Source organism: Pelodiscus sinensis, chromosome 14 (assembly GCF_049634645.1).
Source record: "Pelodiscus sinensis isolate JC-2024 chromosome 14, ASM4963464v1, whole genome shotgun sequence".
Classification (NCBI taxonomy): Eukaryota; Metazoa; Chordata; order Testudines; family Trionychidae; genus Pelodiscus; species Pelodiscus sinensis.
The window spans coordinates 5,502,982-5,525,616 of record NC_134724.1 but is presented as its reverse complement, the minus strand read 5'-3'; the positions used below and the strand labels follow the sequence as shown (position 1 = coordinate 5,525,616).

General features: G+C 44.8%; 2 protein-coding genes across 4 annotated transcripts in view; one reads left to right on the top strand and one right to left on the bottom strand.

Annotated features, from left to right (window-relative positions):
• Positions 1-6,372, top strand: part of HACD3 (3-hydroxyacyl-CoA dehydratase 3) — an 18,788-nt gene extending 12,416 nt beyond the window's left edge. For all 3 annotated transcript variants that reach the window (XM_075896890.1, XM_075896892.1, XM_075896891.1), the window contains 3 exons: positions 525-631; positions 2,081-2,212; positions 3,149-6,372. In XM_075896890.1, the coding sequence (XP_075753005.1) occupies positions 525-631; positions 2,081-2,212; positions 3,149-3,225 (316 nt within the window). In that variant the 3' untranslated portion in view covers positions 3,226-6,372. The remainder of the gene's footprint in view (positions 1-524; positions 632-2,080; positions 2,213-3,148) is intronic.
• Positions 5,513-22,635, bottom strand: INTS14 (integrator complex subunit 14). Its single transcript, XM_075896889.1, has 12 exons — positions 22,479-22,635; positions 19,652-19,908; positions 16,760-16,867; positions 14,594-14,749; positions 13,224-13,342; positions 12,489-12,631; positions 11,536-11,628; positions 9,282-9,426; positions 8,890-9,023; positions 8,671-8,789; positions 8,270-8,335; positions 5,513-7,252 (listed from the first exon to the last, which is right to left on the bottom strand). Exons 2-12 carry the CDS (start codon positions 19,871-19,873, stop codon positions 7,001-7,003), a joined length of 1,557 nt encoding a protein of 518 aa, XP_075753004.1. The 5' UTR covers positions 19,874-19,908; positions 22,479-22,635; the 3' UTR covers positions 5,513-7,000.

The following is a 22,635-nucleotide window of genomic DNA, read 5'->3' as shown; positions in this document are numbered from 1 at the left end:
GTCTTGCTAGATTCCTGGATCTGGCAGCGTCTCGGACTGATTCCTGTGTGAGATGCCAGAGCACATGCCTGGGATAACTTGTAGCTATGTTCCTCTGCCCATTCCCTAGCCCTTGGTAGGGAAATCCAATGTACATGTCACTCTCCACAGGAAAATCAAACCTTTGGCTAGAGAAGTATAGATTCTGGAATTTGAAGTGTTTGTATTCTGCTAATTTTTGGGGATCTAAATTGAAATACTCATTGAAGAAAGCAGGCAGTTAAACCTATCCATGTTGCCAGGATAATAGGTCTGTAACCTATCAGAGGAAGAACAGATGTGCTTGCTTGCAGCTTCATGTGAAACAATTTTTGAAAATTCTTAATCGTTATTTACCATTAAGACCGTAGCTAATCAAAGAGTTACATTGTTTATCATGACTAGTTGACCTGCATGATACCATATAGTGATTGTGCACGATATTGTCACTGAAGTGGAACGTTAAACTTTTAAGTAATCTCTGTCAAACTGAATTTTTACTCCAGGTATCCGTTCTACATGCTTTCCTGCATTGGTATAGAATGGAAATTACTAACTTGGATCCGATACACCATCTGGATTCCTCTCTACCCTTTAGGAACATTGGCAGAAGGTATGCTTCAAAAACACAACCTTGTAGATCATGCTGCGGTGTGTAGAGCTGAGTAAATAATTCATATTTTGGTTGGGTGGTAGAATTGAAACACCTGACAAAAAATTAGTTTATTCTGACTCAAGATTAATTCATTCAGGGGGGCTGTTTTGTTTTGACTTCTATGTTTTCCCCTCATTTCTTAGTCAGCCATAATCGTTTTCTGAATTTGAACAGTTTTGGTTGCATGGCAATTGCATTTTTAGCAAATTTGTTAGTCGCCTGAAAATGTTCACTGAGAGCTGGTTATATCAAATGTGCTGTATTGTCTCTTAATCTTGTCTAGGGTCCTACCAAAGTCTTGGCCATGAAAAATGTGTCACGGACTGTGAAATCTCCCCCTGTCAAATCTGTCTTTTTGGAAGCTTTTAATTGTTCAGATTTCATGAGGAAGGCCAGTGTTTCTCAGATTGGGGGTCCTGACCCTAAATTGAGGGTGGGGAGTTGCAGGATTATTGTAGGAGGTCTCAGTATTGCACTCCTCTGCACTGGATTCAGAGCTAGATAGCGGCTGTTGTTGGCTAGAAGCTGCTCTTCTCCCCTCTCCGCCCAGCTCTGCCACCTCTATCAGAGGCAGAAACAGGGGGGAGGGAGAGGCTGCCCTGGAGCAACCTCTGTCCACAACAAGCCCAACCTCACCACAGATAAAGGCGGCTCTCTGGGATGCCCATGCAGCCTCTGTCCACAGGAGCTTAGGCCCCCCAGTAGACAGGGGCCGCTGCCGCCCCATGGAGGCAGCAGCGTGGGGTGGCAGGGGGTTCCCTGGGAGTGGGGCTGGGAGCGTACTGGCTGCTAGCCCTAACCCTGGGGACTATAGAATAATCAATTGCATGGTATCTAACATCCCTGCCATGGAGTGTAAGTCCTTTCCAGCCTGCAGCTCTTCCTGTAGAGCTCTCAAGAGGAACGTGGCCACCTTCAGAGGCCGGCGGGGAGCATGAAATGTGTTACAGGCCGATATGAAAGTAATGTCTTTGGGAGGGCTCTGATTGCCTTGCTACACACCCTCTTGTGGGGAGCTGAATGGTGTGTTTGCATTAACTTCTGTTTCACTGGCTGGGGTATCTACAATAGAAATTTGTACCAACTTTAATTTCTAATTATATGAGAAACAGCAGAGTGCACTGAACCCAGCAAGGCTAATATCTTGCTGCTGTGGGTGGGTTCGTAGTATTGCCCACCAACCCCAAGAAACTAGGAAAGTATCATGACTTGGGTGCAGCTGTGTTGAAAGTTGCCACATAAAACTAGTTTATGATGAAGTCTCTCTAATTTCCAAGAGTTGCTAAAGTATCAAAATATTTTACCATAAAAAGGGAACAGCTTTGAGAAGCTTCAGTTTTTTTCCAGCTCTAGAGGTGACCTTGCACTTTGCGTTTGTCTATAATCTTTTTGGCCTTCTGCTTTCAGCTGTCTCTCTGATTCAGGCCATTCCACTCTTCAATGAAACAGGGAAGTTTAGTTTCACGCTGCCATATCCGCTGAGCATCACAATCAGATTTTCATTCTTTCTTCAAATCTACCTTATAATGTTATTTTTAGGTAAGTTTTTGTTGTTTCATTGTATTTCAACAGGTGAGAAATACCAAAGGTCAACTGTGTACAAAAAAGGAGTAATAGATTGGAACTTTAAATTAGCATATCTGATAGGTCCTTGTTATACCAATTTGAGCTTGAACTTTCTTCATACCTGTAGCCAAAGGCCCAGGTTAACCCAAAAAGGAGACCTCAGTAACAGGTCACCTTGAAGCATATGCAGATACACCAGAGGCCAGAAACACATACAATTAGGGTATCAATATAATTGGATAAAAGTGTGGACTTCTGCAGGATTTTGCTGGATTCTGCATGTAGTACAAAACTACACAGATGTTATCCTAAATACACTGATACTAATGGAATATGAGAAAACTGTTCCCTGGGGAGCTTCATAGGAATGTTTAACTGGTCAGCTACAATGGTTTGTTCTCTATCATTAGTGGACCAATGATAAAATTATACTGTGTACAGCTTGAACCTACATCTCTCTGGATAGAAAAGTCTCATTGACATCAGGAGCATAGAACCCAGCTCATGATTTTTAAATAAAAAAATTGAACTCCAAACTTCATCCTATGAAAAAAATAGTTACCTGACACAATCCCTGTTCCTATTGTTTAGTCTAATGTGGGCTGTTCAGCTTTGTGATACTTTTCTCTGGCAAGATTCTAGAATTCTGTCACAAGATTCTAGAATTATTTTCCCTTCCCTCCCTCTGCAATAATGCTACCCCTAATGGGTCGCAGCAATAACAAACAGTGTGGGTTGTTGCAATCTCTATGCTACCCCAGCCGGGACTTGTTTGCCTTTAGCTTTCATAGTTTTATGTACATGAGTGAAAAGAAAATCCTAAATCATGTTTAACTCTGTGCAGGTATGTGTTGCAAGTAACCTGCAGGGATTTTCAGTTCTGCCTGAACAATCGTTTTTCTTTTCCAGGAGTGTTTGTGAACTTACGGCACCTCTACAAGCAAAGGAGGCAGCACCTTGGATCAAAAAAGAGAAAGATAAAGTAAAGCAGACACTGCAGTGTTTTCCTAGATCTAACTTATCTTAACGACAGGCGCGTCTAATTTTTACAATTTTACCTATTATAATAATGGAAAGGATTTTGTACAGCTAAACGATCATGTTAGATTTCATATTGATTCTTCAGATAGCATTCCCATACACTCTTCAGTCATATATGCATGATACTTAATGTTGAGCAATGGCAATATTTAAATGTTTCCAATTAGTTACCATGTTATACAAAGAAATCCTATTATCTGTGTATAATGTGCTTACCAAGAAACTGAACAGCATTGATTGGGAGTAGAATGGTTATTTTTAATTGGGTATTGGGTCTCTTTCAGATATTATTGAATGCAGATAGGGTTTGTGATGCTGGGGTATATTTCAGACCATCTACTTCCTGCTATATGAAACTGACTAGGAAGGGCCTGAGGAGCAGAGACCAAGGGCAGCATGGAGAGTGAATTTATTAATGGTCAGTGCTCGGTCTGCTTTTTCTCAGCAGGCTTTTGCTGATAAATGTAAGCCTGAGAGCAACTAGTATCAGCATTGGTCACTACCAGCTTGTTTTTAATGCGTGAATGATAGGAAGGCTTAATCTCCACACCCCTCCATGGAATAGAAATACGTTGTGGTATTCAGTGTCCCCTGTCTGGCTGCATATGTCCTACTGACTCCTTCAGATTTCCCTCACCAGTTGACATAGCTGCTATTTTTACACTAACTACCCTTCCAGATGGTGAGAATTTAAACGCCCACCCTTAACCACTGGAAAACCAGGAAATGTAGGGTTGAGGTTCCCTTTTCAGCCATTCTTCCCCCCCCCCCCCCCCCCCCCCCGTAGCTCACAAAAATCAGAATTTTACCTGGAAGTGCAGCGGTAAAGCAGCCTCCCTTGAGATGATTTCACCACCTTTCTTTGGCCAGCAAATCAAGACCAGTCTGTCCCCTCTCCTTTATGGGAATGGCGGTTGGTGTAAGTGCTCAAACCCTGTTCAGAAGGAAGCAAGCACTTTTCTTCCTATTCCCTGAATGGAGAGGAGTGCAGCTAAGGGGTTTGCATGCTGGGATCGCAGTCTGCTTTTGGGGTGCAGCATTGGGAGCCGTAACAAGTTAGGGACCATTTTGATATTGTACCGGATCTCAGCAAGTGGGAGGCAAGCGATGTTTCAGATTTATGCTCCTGTGAATTTTAAACGAATAAAATTATTTTTGCAACAAAGAAAACCCCATTGCTTAAAAATGAGCTCTTTCTAATCATGGCACACTTTGTTCAAATTACTTCTGCATCCCCCATCTGACCCTACCAGGTTTCAGCCCCCCTTTGACTTTTAGTTAATTTCAAGAACGATGTAAAAGTCTGATTTAAACTTAATTGTATCCTTGTCTGCAGAGCAATTAGTTGCACCGTTGACCCAGCTGAGTCTAATACTCCCCTCCCCCCCCCCCCCCCCCCCCCCCCCCCCCCCCCAGCAACTACTGTAAACTTTGTGCAAGTTATTTCCAAAGCTCTAGCACAGTTCCTGGTTTAAGGAGGTCAGTGTATTGTCAGTCCATGGTATGGGTTTGTTTATTGAAAGCATAACACTGGAAAAAATAACTATCCAGGAAAGTAGCTAATTTCCATGCTCCATTCCTAACATATCAGCTATTTTGCTATATTTTTTTCACTGTGAAAAATGTCCTAGTGATTGTTATTGTGAGCTTCACGCGAGAACATTTAGTTGAGGTTTTTGCAGAGAAGTGACTGAGGAGGTGGGTTTTGTTCATGAAAGCTCATGATGCTATATATGTTTTTGGTAGTTTCTAAGGTGCCTCATTCCTGTGGCTACGTCTGCATTGGCATGATTTTGCGCAAGAACTCTTTTGCAGAAGAGTTCTTGTGCAAAAACTCTTCCAGAAAAGAGCGTCTACACTGGCATGTGCCTTTGCGCAAGAGCATCCGTGCCAGTGTAGACGCTCTTGCGCAAAAAAGCTCTAATGGCCATTTTAACCATAGGGCTTTCTTGCGCAAGAAGCACTGATTTCATACATTAGAACGTCCGTGTTCTTGTGCAAGAACTCGCGGCCATAGTGGGCGCTGTCTGGGGTTCTCTGCTCGGTATCCCCATCCGGTTCCCTGGTTTTAACCCTTTGACCCTCACACCCATATCTGTTTTTCCATTATTTGTCCCCAGTAATTAGTTGGTTTTTCCAGGTTCTGTGGATCCTCCCTGCAGGCTGGGGGGCGGTCCTTTAGATGTGGGTGGGCTAATGCCCGCCCACCTCCTGGACACCAAATAGTCTGTGTTTTTAAAAAAAAAAAAAAAAAACCACAACTTGCGGCCAGTGTAGACAGGCAGCAAGTTTTGGCGCAAGAGTGGCTGCTTTTGTGCAAGATCACACCAATATAGACATAGCCAGACAGTATAGTTAATCCACATCCCCAAGAGGTGGCAGCTATGTTGATTGGAGACACTTTCTCACAGACATAGTGCTGTCTATGCAGAGGGTTAGGTGGTATAACTGCATTGTTCTGGAATATGATTTCCCCTGAGATGTTAGACTGGCATGGGACTGTAGCATAGGGTCTGACCTAAATGTGTTAAAAGGGACCTTTCCACATGAGAGACTAAAAAAAGCACATGTCCAGCTTCTTCAGGCTACTTACACAATGACTTTGCACTGTATCACTTCTACAGACACAGCTATTTGACAATGAATTGAGGGATTGAATAGCCTACTGTGGACACTGAAAACTTAACACAGCATTCATCCTTTAAGGGCCTTTAAACACTCATAAAATACATGGTGTTGAGGGCATGGGACAGGCATTGCAGCCTGTATTTGAAGTGACTTGCCCCAGATCTTCAACTACTGAGTTTGCTTGTCCTGCTGGAGGCAGACAGATATGTATTTCTGTTAATAAAAATTTACATGCAAAGTCTTTCATAGTTGTACAGCCTCTTATGCAAGCGAACAAGAGCAATTGTTAGCTGACCTTCATGAAGGAAAGTTGGGGCTTAAAGCAGTGGCCTGATGAAGGTCTAAGCCTCTATAATGCTAAAAATGCATAGCTGTTTTTTTGTTAATGAATCAAAACCACTGAAAGCTTTTTGTTAATGTGATATCTTACACTTTTATTAAAAAATCAATTTCTCTTGCTAGAATGTAAGTTACTTTCTCAAGTATGAATGTCGAGGCAAATGAGAGACCTGTAACTTTACATTTTGAAAGGCAGGCTTTAACTCTTTAGAGACACCACCCAAAAATTGCCAGCTGACCAGATGCACTGAGCATACACTCAGTCTTCAGCTGGGCATAGGTGACATTTCTGAAAGCCAGGTTCTAGTACACACCCCTGTCTCAGGAATAGTTTTACACGAAACTTTTGTGCACCCGTCTAATTGTTATGGGTTAAGTTTGAGGTTAGCTAATGACTGGTCTTCAAAAAAAAAAAAAAAAGGAGGGGGGTGGATAATTGTAGGCTACTGTCACCAGTCAGCATGTAACAACATTTTCCTCATCTCTCCTTTCACACACCTGAACAATCAATACTGTAGAACCTCCCTTCTCACTGAGAGATGTTCAGGAGGCATTAAAAATACAATTTCTAGATAAAATGTTAAATCCACTGAGAGCCATGAGTTAATCCCAGATTAAGAAACTAGACTATTTGAAACCCCATTTGCACAGAAAAAGTTCTTCAAACAGTATTTGAGTCAGTCCTAGAAAACAAATAGAGGAAAATTGGACCACTTGTGATTTAAAAGTACAGGACGTTCTAAGAACTGCATCTCATATTCGTTCAGTGCTGCTAGCAGAGAAGTCTGTCTGCAGTGGAGTGATGTTATGGTCGTAGGCGGCATATTCCGAGGTCCCATTACTTGCTGCTTTGAGTTGTTGAGCAGCATGGGTAAGCTGAAATGCTGCATCGGGATGAGCAGTATCAGGCAGCAGGGTGCACTCCCTTTCCAGCATATCCGCCACGCCTTTCAAAAGGTCCAAAAACCCAAAAGCCAAGGCTGCCTTTCGTAAACGGTTGAGTTCCTAGAAGGGAGAAAAGCTCCATTTAAAGCCCTCTTGAGTCTTCTGAAAGGCTATTTTATTCATTGCAAGTTTGTTCTCGTAGGAGAGAGATACAAGGAGGCTCACGCTACAGTTCTAGCAAGCTTCCCAATGGCGAGCCACATCCGAGTGAATTCTAGTGCTGGTGCCAGCTGGGAGACAGCAGGTACAGCACACCAGTGTGTTAGCTTTCCCATAATACCCTCCCAGCTCTGGCGGACAGCCCTCTCCCTGACAGAAGGATGTGCTTTGTCATCTGCTCTGTTTCAGCCACTCTGTCCAGCAGATGGTACAATGTGCGTTTACACAGCACACACCAGACCCCTGGCTGGGGCACTGAGGGGGTTTGTCACTGCTCGGGCTGAGAAGGATTATGATGATTGTACCACTCTAAACCAGACTAGTAGCTAACTATATCTAGCTTTCTGGATTTCTTGCCCTCTCCAAATCAGAGGTGGAAAACACAGTCACAGTGTCCAAGCATAGATTTGTGCTACCATTTCCATCTGTGCTCTTTGATCCTTCGCTACTCATAGTACCTGCTACTAAAGCAGCCCCTCATTTCTGCCTAGGAGGCAGGATAAGCGGGGGGGTCTCCTGCTGCTCTCCAGTTCATTGCGGAGTCCAGCTGGCAAGGGGTGTTAGAAGTGCACTCCATTTCTGCCTTGCCCACATGGCGATATGTACACCACCTCTGGGATACGAGCACAAGCAGCTGAGATTACAAAGGGTCACTGGCTCTCAAACCGAGGTCTCCCACCATTGAACCCAATATGCTGTCCTGTCAGAGAAGCTTAGATCAGAGGATTCCAGGCTACAACTTTGCCAATCTGTATAATGGGCCCAGCAGCTACCTTCCTCACAAGGGTGGCTCAGAATTCAAGTTTGCAAAGCAGTACAAGCAGAGAATCATTAACTTCAATGTTCATCACTCTCTATAGCTCAAACACGCATCATTACAGTCACATGTTACATGCAAACCCATAGCATGTTACTCACTTTATAGAATGTTTGAGTTTTTTCAGGGAGCTTCCTTGCATTTCTCAAGATCTTCTGTACATCCGTCTGAAAAAAAAAAACACTTTTGGGGAAGGCTGCAGGAAAGAATCCCTAACTGTACAGCTCAATCACTCCCATAAGCTCAGTAATTAGTCATTAGTTACGCAGGTCATACCAGCAAAGACACTAACTAGTTGCCAGGCAAAGCTTTCGTTAAATAAACTATATGTGCCAGAATATGTTAATCATGACACTTCAAACAGGAAACTAATACGAATGAAAGAATTACACTTGATGGAAGTGACACGTACAGAGACCATTCTACTGGCTAAGTAAGAGCCTCCCTTTCAAGGCCCTGACGCTGACCTGTGCCAGAACACCAAGACTCAACACTGAGTTACCTGAAGGCCACTTGGTTTGATCCACACAGTGACATTCTGTGCATAACTACGCTTGTTTTTGGGTTGTAAAGGGAAAGGGCTCTTATTGTCGTCTTCACCATAAGGATTTTCTTTAGCATCTGAAAGAAAATAAAGCTTTTCAAGAATAAGACGCAGCAAAGGTATTAACCCAGAAAACATCAAATGCACGAGAAACTTTAAAATCCGTTTGGTTACTACCTGAAATAGGCCCAAGCTGTGCCATTTTCCCGAGCCAAGGCAGGGGCTCAGGACCAGGTTCAAAAAGAGACATCATGAGGTTTGATTTCTTCTTACTATCGGCTTGGGAATACAGCATCCCATGCCATTCAGGCCTAAAGAAAAGAGCAGACTGCTAAGGTTGAAAACTGCCCGTTCTTCACACCTAAAATTCACCTCCCACCCTTGCTACTGGGGAGCCCTGGGTTTCATTATTGGCACGTTATTTATACCACTCCAATGCAGAATCACAGTAAGACATACATTCTTATCAAGCTCCCCGGGGCTTGCAGCGTGGTGTGCAGTGTTTCCTAAAGGACTGGGCCTAAAACACCACCCAAAAGGATGCTGTGAAGGGAAATGCGCTTCCATACCCGAACTGAACAATGGCCACCATGCCTTCCACTTTTAGGCTCCCATGCAGTAGCACACAGAAGTTGGGTATTTTCCCAGCAATCTGATTAGCTGAATTCTCATCCTCAGTGTCGTCAGTGATCCCCGGACCCACCTCGTCACCTTCTGTGCAAAAAAACAACAAAAATAAGAGGGAGTCACACTCACTAGCACCGCTTTGTTTTCTGTCATGCTCGTCATCTTACAGTCTGCCAGGCAAGTCACCCCAAAACAACCACCAAAGCAAACCACCCGACAGGGCAGTTCGACAGAGCAAACTTCCGCACACAGCCCCTTCTCCTCTCTTTAGGAAGGCGCCATGGCCCCCTAGGCACTTAGAAAACGTAAGGAACCAGAATGCTGTGGTTCTGGACGGCGTCAGCCTCCTGTCTGACAAGCCTGATCTTTTGCATTAAGCCTCTGGCACAGTGGTGCCAACAGATCAAGCAAGATGCCGGGGCATGCAGGTGATGTGGTTAAAGAGGCACCGCCTGGCATATTTTGCTAGTGTGGGATTTTTCCAGTTTTTGTATTGGTTATCCCTTTACACAGCAAGCCTCTGTGCGTGAGCCTCCAAAACATTAAAAATGGTGAGGGGTTAATTTAATTGAATGGAAGCTTGGGGCTGTCGGCCCCACGGAGCTGACAACTCATGACCCTCATGTAACCACCTTGTGACCACATGAGGAGTCACGACCCCCAGTCTGAAAACCCCTGTCTCTGCCCTACTCCCACAGCTGCCTTGAAGAGTTGTTCTCACCCCAGTTCAAGTGACCCCTCACCTTTGGGAAAACCAGAGTAAAATACACGATTCCCACACTGGGCTGGCTGCAAGTGACCCTTGTTAAGGGAACCCTTAACCCCTCCCTTCGGAGGATTCTTTTCTGTCACAAGCAACTTACTGAGTTTTAGGAGCTGAAAAACGGCTCTGCTTTAGTCGTCAGCATGAGGTTCCCACAGGGAGAAAGGGTGAGGCACAAAGGAGTGTGAATACATAGAGCTATAACCCACTAACTGCACGTTTGGTCCTTTCAGCTGTCCCCAACAGAAACCTCATGGTATTGCCTCTGCTCCACCTAGGAAGCATATCTAGGAACTACACTGAAAGGGCAGTAGAGGCTCTTTTGAACGGCACCACAAGCACACAGCATAGACAGACAATGCAAAAGCTTGAGATTTACCTAACCTTCCTTACTACTTAACCAGCCAGCCACATACAAATGTTAACAGAGGTGAGCAGTAGCTAGTGTTCCTGAGCAACAAAGGAGAAATCAAAGCACAAATACTAAGCTCTGTAGGGAGACAAGGTGGGTGAGGTTATATCTTGTTGGACAAACTTGCGTTGGTGAGAGACAAACTTGCATGTGGCACGAAAGCTTGTCTCTCTCCCCAAGAGAAACTGGCCCAATAAAACATTACCTCTCCTATCTCATCTCTCTAGTAGCCTAGGACCAATAGCGATTCAACTACACTGCAGACAAGCTCTGTTCTGAAGACTGTTCTACAAAACTACAACCATTACAGGCAGATAAAAGATGCATTAAACTAGGGGAGGGGAACCTTTTCTTGGGCCAGGGGCTGCTGACAGAAAAATCAGCTGGGGGGGCACACAAAAGTGAGAAACAAATCCACCCTCACTGACATGGCCCCTGACTAAGAAAAAGAGAGACACTCCTCACATTCCCCTCACACACCAGAGCTATGTGGTGGTGGTGGTGATGGGAGGGGGGGCCAGACTAGTAGATTTTGTGTGCTCCAGCTCCCAGGGAGATGGTGGTGGGGTTGGAGCACCAGCACTGTCTTGCCAGGGCTGGAGGGAACCCAGAGCCCCGGGGGCCAGATCGAGGCAAACCAGAGGCTGCGTCCAGCCCCTGGTCCTTATGTTCCCCACCCCTGCATTAAACATGCTGCTTTATTCTTGGTCTGAAATTATTCTAACTCTAAGTTCAGACAGTTCTATTTATGAAGTCACGGAAGAGACACGGTCTCGTTTATTAACTGTGCTGTTTCAGGTACAGATGCACTTATAAGAAATTTTTTTTTTTTAAAAGATAAAGAACTTGTGTTTAAAACTTTAATTTTAATGGGATCATCAAAATGTGTTCTAATGGCCCGGGTCTTGTCCTTTAAGAGAACTTTGTATCATCTGGCTCTAATCTACCACCAGCATTCTTGCAAAACCTCATCAATTCCAAACAGCGCAATAATGCACTATTATAAACAAAAACAGCTCACCTTTGTTGAGTGCAATGGGCAGTACCAAGTGTCTGGATAATACGGGAGGGCTAGAAATATCAGCTATATCTATAAAACCAACAATTTCTAGATCTGCAAAGAAACAAACAGTCTCATGTCAGCCCTGGAAATAGCCGAGAATATATTCATGTTAAATTTAACATCAAAATAGGAACATTCTTCCGTAGACGGTAAGCTTTTTGAAGCATGGAGTCTATATATCTATAGCACTTCGCAAATATAGGTGCCACTGTAATACAAATATTTACTATATAATAATGAGCAATGTTAAGATGGGCAGCTGAAAAGCAGCTACAACAGACAGAACCTGATGTATCTGAGAAACATGCTGCTATACACCATGCTTTTGTTCACTGGAGCCCCACACTTTGCCCATAAGACAGTCATCTTTAGGAACAAAGGGGCAGACTATCTGCCCTCATCCACGCCTCTGCATTGCTCATGTGGCACAAATCCCCACCTGGGACAGTCCCAGTGTGGAGAGGCCTTAGCAGGCAGCCTACCTCTAAGACACACAGCCAGAACTCTCAGTCCAGGGGCGCATCTGTGGCTGCACCCATCCAGCTTTGGGCTGTTTCATTGGCCCAACTGGTCTTCCAGTTGGAGTGGTGCCTGGATTTCATCAGGCTGTATGTGGACAGCCCGAATCTCAGCTGGATTATGTGCTACTGCCCTAGTCCCAACCAGCCCCTCTGCAGAAGGATTGCAAGAGAGCCTGTGGAAAACAGCTCACACATGTCTGTACAGAGGCCAAAACAGGGTGAGGCTCCCAGATGTTGCTGGCCACTGAAATGTTACTGGAGACTGACTTCCAGTCTCTTTGGGTCAGAGAGAAGCAGGGGGGGAGGGAGAACAGTCACTGTGCGGGGCAAGGAATGTCAATAGAAAAGTTAACATGACTCACGGTTAAAAAATAAACAAACACTGGTTACCTGTATTAATAGCTTTGGGGATGGGATCTATTTCCTCATCTATAATGAAAGGTTCTGGTCTGGGAAATACTTGCACATCAGATGTTAAGTGGCCACATTTGAGAACCGCATGGAATGGTGTATAAGCCAGGTCTATTAGTTTTCTAGAACATGATCATTTATTATTAGGGAGAAAGTAATACAAATCAGTTGAAAATAAGTTATGTACGTGTATTTAAGTGCATTATACCGAGCTCCCAAAACAGGTTATTTTAAAAAAACTAGAGTTAACTCAGTAGTTCTAGCATTGTCAAATTATGAAATGCTATGACTGATTACAGAGACAAGGTAGGTGAGGTAATACTCAATAACAGATATTGCCCTCCCCACCTTGTCTAATATCCTGAATCCAGCATGGCTACAACAACACTGCACATATGATACATTAAGACATTTATGACAAATTAATAGCAGTTCCTGTAAAGCCTACGACCTACTCAATATTTCAAATTGTCTAATCACTGACAAAAGGAAAATATCTGTAGATACTGATGATACTGTTTTTAATTAGAGAGTGAATAAAACAAGTTCTTAATCAATGAAGGTCAAAGATCAATCAATAGTAGTCAACATATTGGAGTAGGAAAGATAAAGAAACCTATGATTCAAAACAAATCAAATTTCTCGCATTATGTTTCTTTGTTTTCTTGAAACGTTAATTTCACAGTCATGTCAATTAAAAAAAAAAATACTTACCCAAACATGGACTGTACATTCTTCAAGCAAAGGGGTCCATCGATGGTAAAAATCTGTCCTTCCCCATTATTTAAATCTATAAGTCGTTCCAGACAATCTAAAGAATCTGAGCTTTGGAGCTGCACAAAAAAAAAATATATATTAAAAAATTATACCTTAAAAAATTCAGGATAAGAACAGAAGACGCACTAGACTGATTTTAAGGAAACAAATGTAAATGAGAGTACAAGTCTGAGGCCTGATTGTCACAAGAAAATTAAGCTGGTTTAACTACTTGGTCTGGGGTGTGAAAAATCCACACTCCATGAGCATCAACAAATCAACTTAGTGCCTAAGGAGACAGTATAAGGCCAAGTTATTTCCTGTCTTTCAAGAGAAGGGGATTACCTACACTGATGAGAGAAGTCCACCCAACACACAGATTGTGTCTACACCAAAGCACTACTGCGGCAAGGCTGTCATGTTTTTTTAAGGGAGAAGAGCTTTATGATAATAAAGAAAAAAAATCAGGACAATCTAATCTTTCTAATTTTTAAGGAAGCCAAAGTTTCTTCCCTACAAGAGGTTTATTCCTTACTATTGGCTCAGAAGGTTGTCCCTGTGCTGGGATTAGTAATACATTGTTTTATCAAGTCAGACCTAGCTTCTAGCTCTTATAGTCATAGATTCAAAAGACAAAAGGGATCATCTAGTCTGACCTGTGGACTGCAGGCTATAGGACTTCCCCAAAATAATTACTAGAGCAGCACTTTTAGAAAGACATCAAATCTTGATTTAAAAATGATCCGTGATGGAGAATTCACCACTATCCTTGGTAAATTGTTCCACCATAATTTAATAATTATGCTATTAAAATGGAATTTGTCTAGCCTTAACTTCCAGCATTTGGATCATGTCATACCTTTGTCTGCTAGATTTAACAGCCTATCATCAAATATTTGTTTCCCTCTCAAGTTTTTATAAACAATGATCAATCACCGCTTTACTATTTCTTTGTTAAGATGAATAAATTCACAGATTCTCAGTCTTCAAGAGCATAGGAGAGTCTTTGAGTTGCTTAGGCTATGTCTACAGGACAGATGCTGTCACTGTAGTTAATCTACTGCTTCAAAAGATGGTAGCTAGGTTCATGATATGAGTCTTCTATTGGCCTTGTAGTGCTATACTGGGGCTTAGGTTAATTTAGCTCTCAAGGATGTGAACTTTGTACAATTAACTTACATGTTCTGCAGGTGAACGTGACACACTTATCACTAAAACCAAACACTTTATCACCAGATTGTTAGAATAGATCTTGAGAATATGTGATTCTATAAGAAAAATAATCAATCAGTATCACAAAACAGCAAGAATGTTTTCAAAGAAGTCACCTCTTCTAGATTAGCCATGCACATGATGTATAACTTGGATGGGAAAGGGAAAGGCAGTGGAAATCGACTGCTGTCATTTCGTTGGTTGCAAGTTGCTAAGGAGTGCCGCAGAGAGCCTCTGCCAATACCTAAACAGCCATCAGTTACTAGAACAACCTAGAGCAAACACACACAAAAGGATACATTAGCATTTTCATCTAAACACATTTCTTCACGTGCCCCAATCCTGCAAATAGGTACACCTGTAGCTTTACTTCTGTTAGTAGTTCCCTTGGGAGGAATAGGTCCTAAAAATCCTTCCTCACATGAGCAGTCCTTACTCACAATGAATTAGTTACATAAGGAATACTCTTGTAAGCTTTGTATGTAAATGATATATTTAAGCAATTAACCGTTACAAATTCAATGCTCTACATCTGTAGTGTCCAACCAGTTCTGAAGCGAACTAGTCACACTTAACAGGCCAAATAGCCACACATGGCTAGCGGCTAGTGTGTTGAACACAACGGCTGTATGGAATAAACATAGCTATTAAAATTTACTGAAGTCTAGGTATACCACATCCATTGCTTCTCCCTTATCCACAAGAAATTTAATGACAAAAATAATGGGCAGGATTTATTTTTATAAGCTATCATCATGCCCTACTACTAATGAACACAGAGTAACAAAAAAAAGGATGTGTTTTGAGTTTTAAAAAGCCACACACCCTTTCAGTGCAGGAAGTACAGTGTCACAAGCATATCTAGCCGCTGGGTGACTCAAAAAGCTCAGATGAAAGAGATTAGAAGTGTGCAAGTTATTATTACCACACTTCAGAAGCTAAGGGCCAACCGAGTGCCTACTGAAGTCAACACAGGCCATAAAAAAAGAAAATATCCATCAGCTACACCAGTCCCCCAGTCCTTTTTGTAACTCCTACAGCTTCTCTCGGCCCTTTCTGGCTTTTCAGCAGCAACACTAAGGCAGTAATGTGATACGGATCCCAAAAGTTATTTATAAAAAATTCACTCTAAGGTGAAATTAAATAATTGGATTTGTTTGCCTTCCATTCACATGCAGCCATTGCTCGGGTAGAACATGGCAGCTATGGGATGTTGCCATGCACAAGAGAAGACTACTAAACCCAGCTGAAATTAAGCATTTATTCATTCCGTTTAGATTTAGAACCCAGGTTTTCATATGAGAGAGAACATTCCTCCCTTTTCCCCAGCACACCTGTCACTTTCATAGTGTCATTCGTGCTTGCGTTTGCTCTCACACTTGGAAATAACCTGCCTGTTACAAGACTTTGCACATTTCCCGGGGCCTTTCGTCCTTCAGGAACCTGATATGCCCGCACAATGGCTTATGGTGGAAGAGCTCACCCTACTGCAGATCTGATATATACTAGAGTTTCACATCTTTCTGTTTGGCTCTGATGTCTGTTCTTTTCAAGGGGTTTTTATGATGGCTGTGTTACAGTTCACGAAGCTGGAAAATCAATGAATGCAAATTGTGACCAACTAAGAACTAGCTATGAGCAGCTTGGAAAAATGAGGCCCCGATACAGGCTTTTGTCCAAGACGGAACACTGCATGAGTGGGAAACCAGGCACAAAGCTGTAATGGCCCAGTGGAAGTTGAGTGCTTCTAGCTGAGCATGGTAGATGCAAGCACAGTGGCCCAGAAGGGCTTGAGGATCAAAGTAGGGATGTTAAATTGCGAGTAATTGACTAGGGCGCCACGGGGAGCCCAGGGTCAGCTGGGGACGCCCCCGCTGACCTCAGGTTCCATGCGGCACTGCCACTTTGAAACACCCTGGGGAACCCAATGTCAGGCTCCACGCCGTGTTTCAAAGCGGCAGCTCCACACAGAGCCTGGGGTCAGTGGGGAAGTCCCCAGCTGATCCCGGGCTCCACACGGTGCTGCCGCTTTGAAACACCACATGCAGCCTGGGGACACCCCACCTGGCCGCGGGCTGCTCGCGGCCTTTCAAAGCGGCAGCATCGCGTGAAGCACGGGATTTGGCCCCAGGCTCCACGTGGTGCTGCCGCTTTGAAGTACCTCACCTCCACCCCCACTGCCTCTTTCCGATAGAGGCCGCAAGGGGGGGAAGCGACTAGTCAACTAGCCTGTCGACTATCCGATAAGCATTTGCAAGCTGGATTCTGAGAACAGTCCTTACCTGGCAGGGAATAGCGGCACCCCATTCTTGCTGCACTACATTACAAACTCCAAGCAGTGCCGATTCTAAGCATGTTTTGTCATAATCATCCATGTTACTGAGGGCTTCCTGGAAAGAAAAAAATACATATTATCCTGCCTGGGTGGACAATTGTTATCAGGGACAATTGTTACCTGAAGTTTATTCAAAAACAGGAAGCAATTCATAAATTCCTTCCTTCCCTTCTCATTGTGCCTTTATTAGGGAAGCAGTATATTCTTTGGGATGAGCTGCAGAATTTTTAAAATATTAGGTGTATGCCCTTTTTTAGGATGTAGAAAGCAGGCCAGAAAAACAAGAGGTTTGATCTGTTAAGTATTTTTCTGTTTTTCTTTATATTAGAGCCTGAAATACTACATATTGTCTGGGGAACAAGTGAAATTCTGACTTCGCAAACAGCAAGCAAAAGCTGAGAGGGAAGGAATTCTGGTCCACAAAGGGCCCAAATCTGTTTTTTAAAAAATTCCTTGCAGGTCTCCAAGAACAGAACACTCACAACCTGAAACTATGCTGTTCCCTCAAATAAAACAAAATATCTACTCTCATTGTTCTGATCTTGCAGCTCCCGTAATACGTGTGAATTAATAATCAATTGCCTTTTGATAGTGCTGTCCATCCAAAGATCTCTAAATGCTTTACAACCATTAAAAGCTCCTTCACTGACATGAAGTAGTATTTTATTCCACAAATAGACCCAGTCAACGGAACATGGCTGATGCCTTGAAAGTGTATTTGTTGGTATCACTTTAAATAATGTAGCCTCACAACATGCCTGTAAAGTGGGTCAGTCATTTTATACCCATTTTATAGATGTGGAAACTGAGCCACAGAGAGCCTGCCCACATCACATAAAATGTGTGATGCTCCTAAACACACATAGAAGTACAAGCAACTGGGTTGGACATTTGACTGGGATAGATTTCCCTAAGGCCACCCCTCAAAAAATGAATAGCAGCAATGAGAATGTAGTAGAATTCATACAGTAAAATGAAAAAAGCAAAAAGAATTTGTTCTCCTCAATGCTTGTAACATCCTTCCACCCCAGCTCCCTGCTTATGACTCTGACTCTCACTCCGGTCCCTGTTTATCATTAGCTGGCCCCTTTACTTGAGATCTGGGTCTGGTAGGTCCTCCCCTTAGGCTGGGGGAGGGGGAGAGAGTCTTCAGATGTGGGAAGGCACAATCCCAGATTCCCAATAGGTGCCAAAAAAGCACATGTAACATAATGAAGCAACATGAAACTTGGAGTGTCTTGTCCAGTCACTGAAAAGGTTCTATACTTTTCAAAGTTACAAATTCCCCTTCAGATACATTGATGCAACTCCCAATAGGCTCAAAGGCTTTCAACATCACACACCATTTAACCCCAACCTCTTTCTCAGCTCTTATTTCCTTCTCATGTTCTCCCCACATCCATCCACTCTGCCAGTCATGCCAGGCCTGAAGCATCCTTACTCTCTTTTCCTACTGTCATCCTATTTCCATGTTACCCCAAGAACAAACCACCACCTCTAAACTGGTTCATTTGATTCAAAACCTTTCCTGGAGCTCCCTTCTGCTGTGTCACCTCTGGAGAACAGGTCAAAACACTCTCACAAAACAGGAAAGTCACAAAACCATAAGAGTGTAAACATGCCTTCCTGGGTGTGTCTAGACTACACCTCTCTGTCGACAGAGAGATGTAGATTAGGCACATCAAAATTGCTAATGAAGCCAGGATTTAAATATCCCGTGCCTCATTAGCATAAACATGGCCGCTGCTTTTTTTCAAAATGGAGTTTTTTAGAAAAAAACGGCAGTCTAGATGTGGATCTGTCAAAAATAAAGCCTTTTTCAACAGATCCTGTATTCCTCAAGATTTACAGGATCTGTTGAAAAAGGCTTTATTTTCGACAGATCCGCATCTAGACTGCGGTTTTTTTCTAAAAAACTCCGTTTCGGAAAAAAGCAGCGGCCATGTTTATGCTAATGAGGCACGGGATACAGGCAGTCCCCAGGTTACATGGATCCGACTTACATCGGATCCCTACTTACAAACGGGGTGAGGCAACCCTGCATTAGCTGCTTCCCCCCAGCAGACCAGGGAGACATGAAGCTAGCGCCCCCCCCCCCCCCCAGCAGAGCAGGGAGATGTGGAGGGGCTTTTCTCAGCAGACACCTCAGCTTGAGAATAAAGGACTGAGGGAAGTGAGGTGTGGGAGAATAAAACTGAGCTCTGGAGAAATGTTTGGCTCGAATTTCCCCTACAATATGTACCAGTTCCGACTTACATACAAATTCAACTTAAGAACAAACCTACAGTCCCTATCTTGTACGTAACCCGGGGACTGCCTGTATTTAAATCCCGGCTTCATTAGCAATTTCGACGTGCTTGATTTGAATCCCTTTGTCGATGGAGGGATGCAGTCTAGACGTAGCCCCTGAGTCCCCCACCCCGAACTCATTACTGGTACCCATTAAACAACTTATTTTCATCCCTACCTTTGCCTTCCTTAGCTCTACGTTGTTGTGTGACATCTGAAGTCGGCCTGAAAACTCTTCAAGACAGGAAGAGTCTCATTACTTGTTTTTGTAAACTACCCAGCACATTTTTGGATGCTCAAGCGAATTTACAGGCGGCGCTATCACTGACTTGTCTGATTACAAAACACGACTTTTCCTGCCTTGGTTTCCCCATTTGCAAAATAGGGATACACCCACTTTATAAGGTTGTTATGAGGCTTAATTATCAGTGCAAAAAGTGATATGAGATCCTAGAATCAGAAGGCAAAGGTTTCCCTACTGCCATGAAACACAATGTTTTGAGGAATAGTGACTTGCTGACCCCCGTATGTTCTTTATAAGACAACGTACCTGAAGTGTGTTGTAATCTCTTGTAAAGGGAACCATCAACTCCCAAAGTGATGAGAAGACCACCAAGGCTGTAAACTCAAGTTTGTAATTGGTGGCCATGTGCTCAAACAACATGGTCAGTCCATGGATAGCCAGGTGTTTCCGCTGATACTCTTCAGAGCCCTCCACAGAAATAGGCCGGGTCATGGAGAGCGACACGTCCATCACCACCACAGTCGGCATGATGATCCTTTCTCTGCGTTACCAAGAGGGATTCACTGCAAAGGGGGAAAAGCTCTGTAGAGTGAATATCCCAGAGCACTGGAAGAGAAACACATGCCCTGGCCAATCCTACAGATTTGAGGCCTTGTCACACTGTAGCACTGGCAACGCATTAGGACTTTTACATGCTTAAAACTGTAAAGTGCCCAAGACTGGTGTATGAGAGGATGCAGGGAGTTAGAACTGGGATAAGAGGGGTAGCTGGAGGCCAAGATTAAGGGTTTGCCTATATTTTAAAATGAATTTGGATTAAAGGCTGTGAATTTAAAATGCAATGATATTCCTAAATAGCTCCATTTGTGGACTAGGGATGTAAGCAACTAGTCAACTACCCGATAAGCCTACTTGACCACTTGCTGCCTCTGTATCAGAGGTAGCAAGGGGTGGGAAGCAGGAGCCAGTGATGTGGGGAGCTGGCTTAAAAGCCAGTTCCCCCCAGCACTGTCTCTGTGGTGCAGGGGAGAGGGAGCAGGGGAGGCAGAAGTGCAGCAGTCTGGGACCCGGCTCGCACCAGGTCTGAACCTACCCGCCTGCTGCAGCCTGGATCCTACTGAATTTAAACTGCAAAGTCGCAGTGGGGGTAGCTTCTGGACCCAGTACAAGTCTTCCCCTTATTGACTGATCATGTAGTCGATAAAAATTGTATTGACTACACAATTAGTCAGTTACCTGCTTTTTAACATCCTTAATGTGGACGCACTTATTCTGGACCAAGAGTGCCCTGTACCAGTTTACCTTGAATCCAAACTGGGCTATGTTTGTTGTGGTTTAAGAAGTACTCCTGGATAAAGCTAGAGAAAGAGGAGGAGGAGGAGAAGGAGAAAAGCAGAAACATCACAGAAGCATCCAGAGAAGGCAGTAAGGGTAATCAAGAAAAAAAAAAAGCACTTGTAATGGGCTTTTGGGATGAGTAATGGCTGATAAGAGACTTGGAGCTGTGGGCAAAGAAACTGTCTCCTGCTGTTTGAGGCCTCCTGTGTTCAGGGAAACAGGATGTTGTACACATTCTTGTAAATACACAGGACTGCAGTAAAGCTACACCTGACTCCATCAGCAATCTCTCCTTCCAAAGGAAACAACCAGCGACACCCCAAAATCAGCATGGGTCATAGACTCACTGGTCAAACAGAGATTTAGCTAAATCGAAACAAGATGCTCCAGTTCTGGAATAAAAGTGTCCACACATGAAGTTACTTAGGAACAGGTATTCCAGACAAGATATTCCTGAATAACTCCATGTGTAGACAAGAGAGGTGCACTAGGGCTCAGGCTGAGAACAGGAATTGGATAACAGGTGGTGCTGGTGGGGTAAAGATTTGTGATGTTCTGGGCTATGTATTTAAAGGATCCCAGAAATGGGATAAGCAGGAAAGGACCTGCAATTTTCTGAGGGAGATAAATGTGTGAGCAAGGAGGAAGGTGGCTAGCTAGAAAGGGAGCTAGAGCTTTGGGATGACAGACTTGGAACACCAGGAAGGGCAAACCTTCAGGGGTTCTGGGAATGAGGTGTGGGGTAGGAGTCAAGAAATCCTAGAGCCGGGATACCAGGAATGGCTGAGGGAAAACAGGATTCAGGCAGATTTGGGAGCGGGGATGGCTGAAGAGGACAGGGTTGGGGAGCATTCCCAGAGCAGAGGAATCAGGATTTGAGGGAACCCAGGGAGGGCAGGTTTTGGCAGTATCCTGGGGCAGGGGGACAAGATTCAGGAATCCTGAAGCAGCAGGGGATCAGGGACAGAGAGGGACAGATTTTGGAGGTGTCCCACGTCTGTGGGGGGAAGGATTCAGCGAGAGCTGAGAGCGAGTGGTGAGGGTAAGTTTGGGGGAATCTGAGGGCTAGTAGGAGATAGGATTTTGTGTCCCAGGGAGCAGACGGAGGCTGGTGGCTGAAGGGAACCAGGTTTGGGGTAATCCCGGAGCTGGCAGGAGAAGCAGTTGGGGGCGTGGGGGGGGGCAAGGTTTCAGATTCTGAGGATGTGGTGTGGGGGCAGGGTTGAGTGGAGCTTTGGGAGCAGAGATTTGGAGGGAGTCTTGGGTTTGGTGTGAGGGTCACTGGGAAGTAGGTACAGGAATCGGGACACGGAAGGATAGGCTTGGGGGCCGGGGGGAAATCTAGGGGTCTCCAGAGGACTGGTAGAGATCGGGGGGGGGGGGCAGGTAATGGGGGGGCAGGTGACAGTGCCTGGAGTCACAGGATTGGAGGGAGCAGGGGGTGACAGTCCGGGATCACGGGGCTGGTGGGGTGTGTGGAGGCCCCAGGGGCGGGAGCAGGCAGAGACCTGGACTCAGGATGTGGGGGGCAGGGTCCCAGGTCACGGGGGGCAGGGCTTGGAAAGGGGACAGTGTCTCGCAGTGTTGGGGGGCAGGGGGAGAGGCCTCAGGCGGGGGGACGCAGTGTTGGGGGGCGGGGGGCAGGGCGCTGCGGGAGAGGCCTCAGGCGGGGGGCAGGGTCCCGGGGGGCGGGGCGCTGGAGGGGGGCGGGAGAAGGCCCCGGGGCGCGGGGGGGGGCCGGCGCGGGGGGGTCCCTCCCTCCCACCCCGCAGCTCTGGGGCCGCCGCCCGCTCACCCCGGCCCGAGGCCGCCGCTGTCCGGGCGCCGCCGCCGCTTCCATGGGTCCGACGCCAGAAACCTTCCCCCGCTGCGGCTGCCGGAGCTCAGGGGCCGGGCGCGGAACGGGCCGCCCCGGGACCAGCCCTGCGGGGGCCGCGTGGGGGGACTGGGGT

Bases quoted from the DNA above. Each gene is read 5' to 3' on its own strand.
- INTS14 (XM_075896889.1), bottom strand. From the start codon at position 19,873: ATGCCGACTGTGGTGGTGATGGACGTGTCGCTCTCCATGACCCGGCCT. The intron at 9,024-9,281 runs GTATGGAAGCGC...TCTTTTCTTTAG, and splicing joins GTGGCCATTGTTCAGTTCGG to GCCTGAATGGCATGGGATGC. The intron at 8,790-8,889 runs GTAGTAACCAAA...ATTTTCTTTCAG, and splicing joins ACAGCTTGGGCCTATTTCAG to ATGCTAAAGAAAATCCTTAT.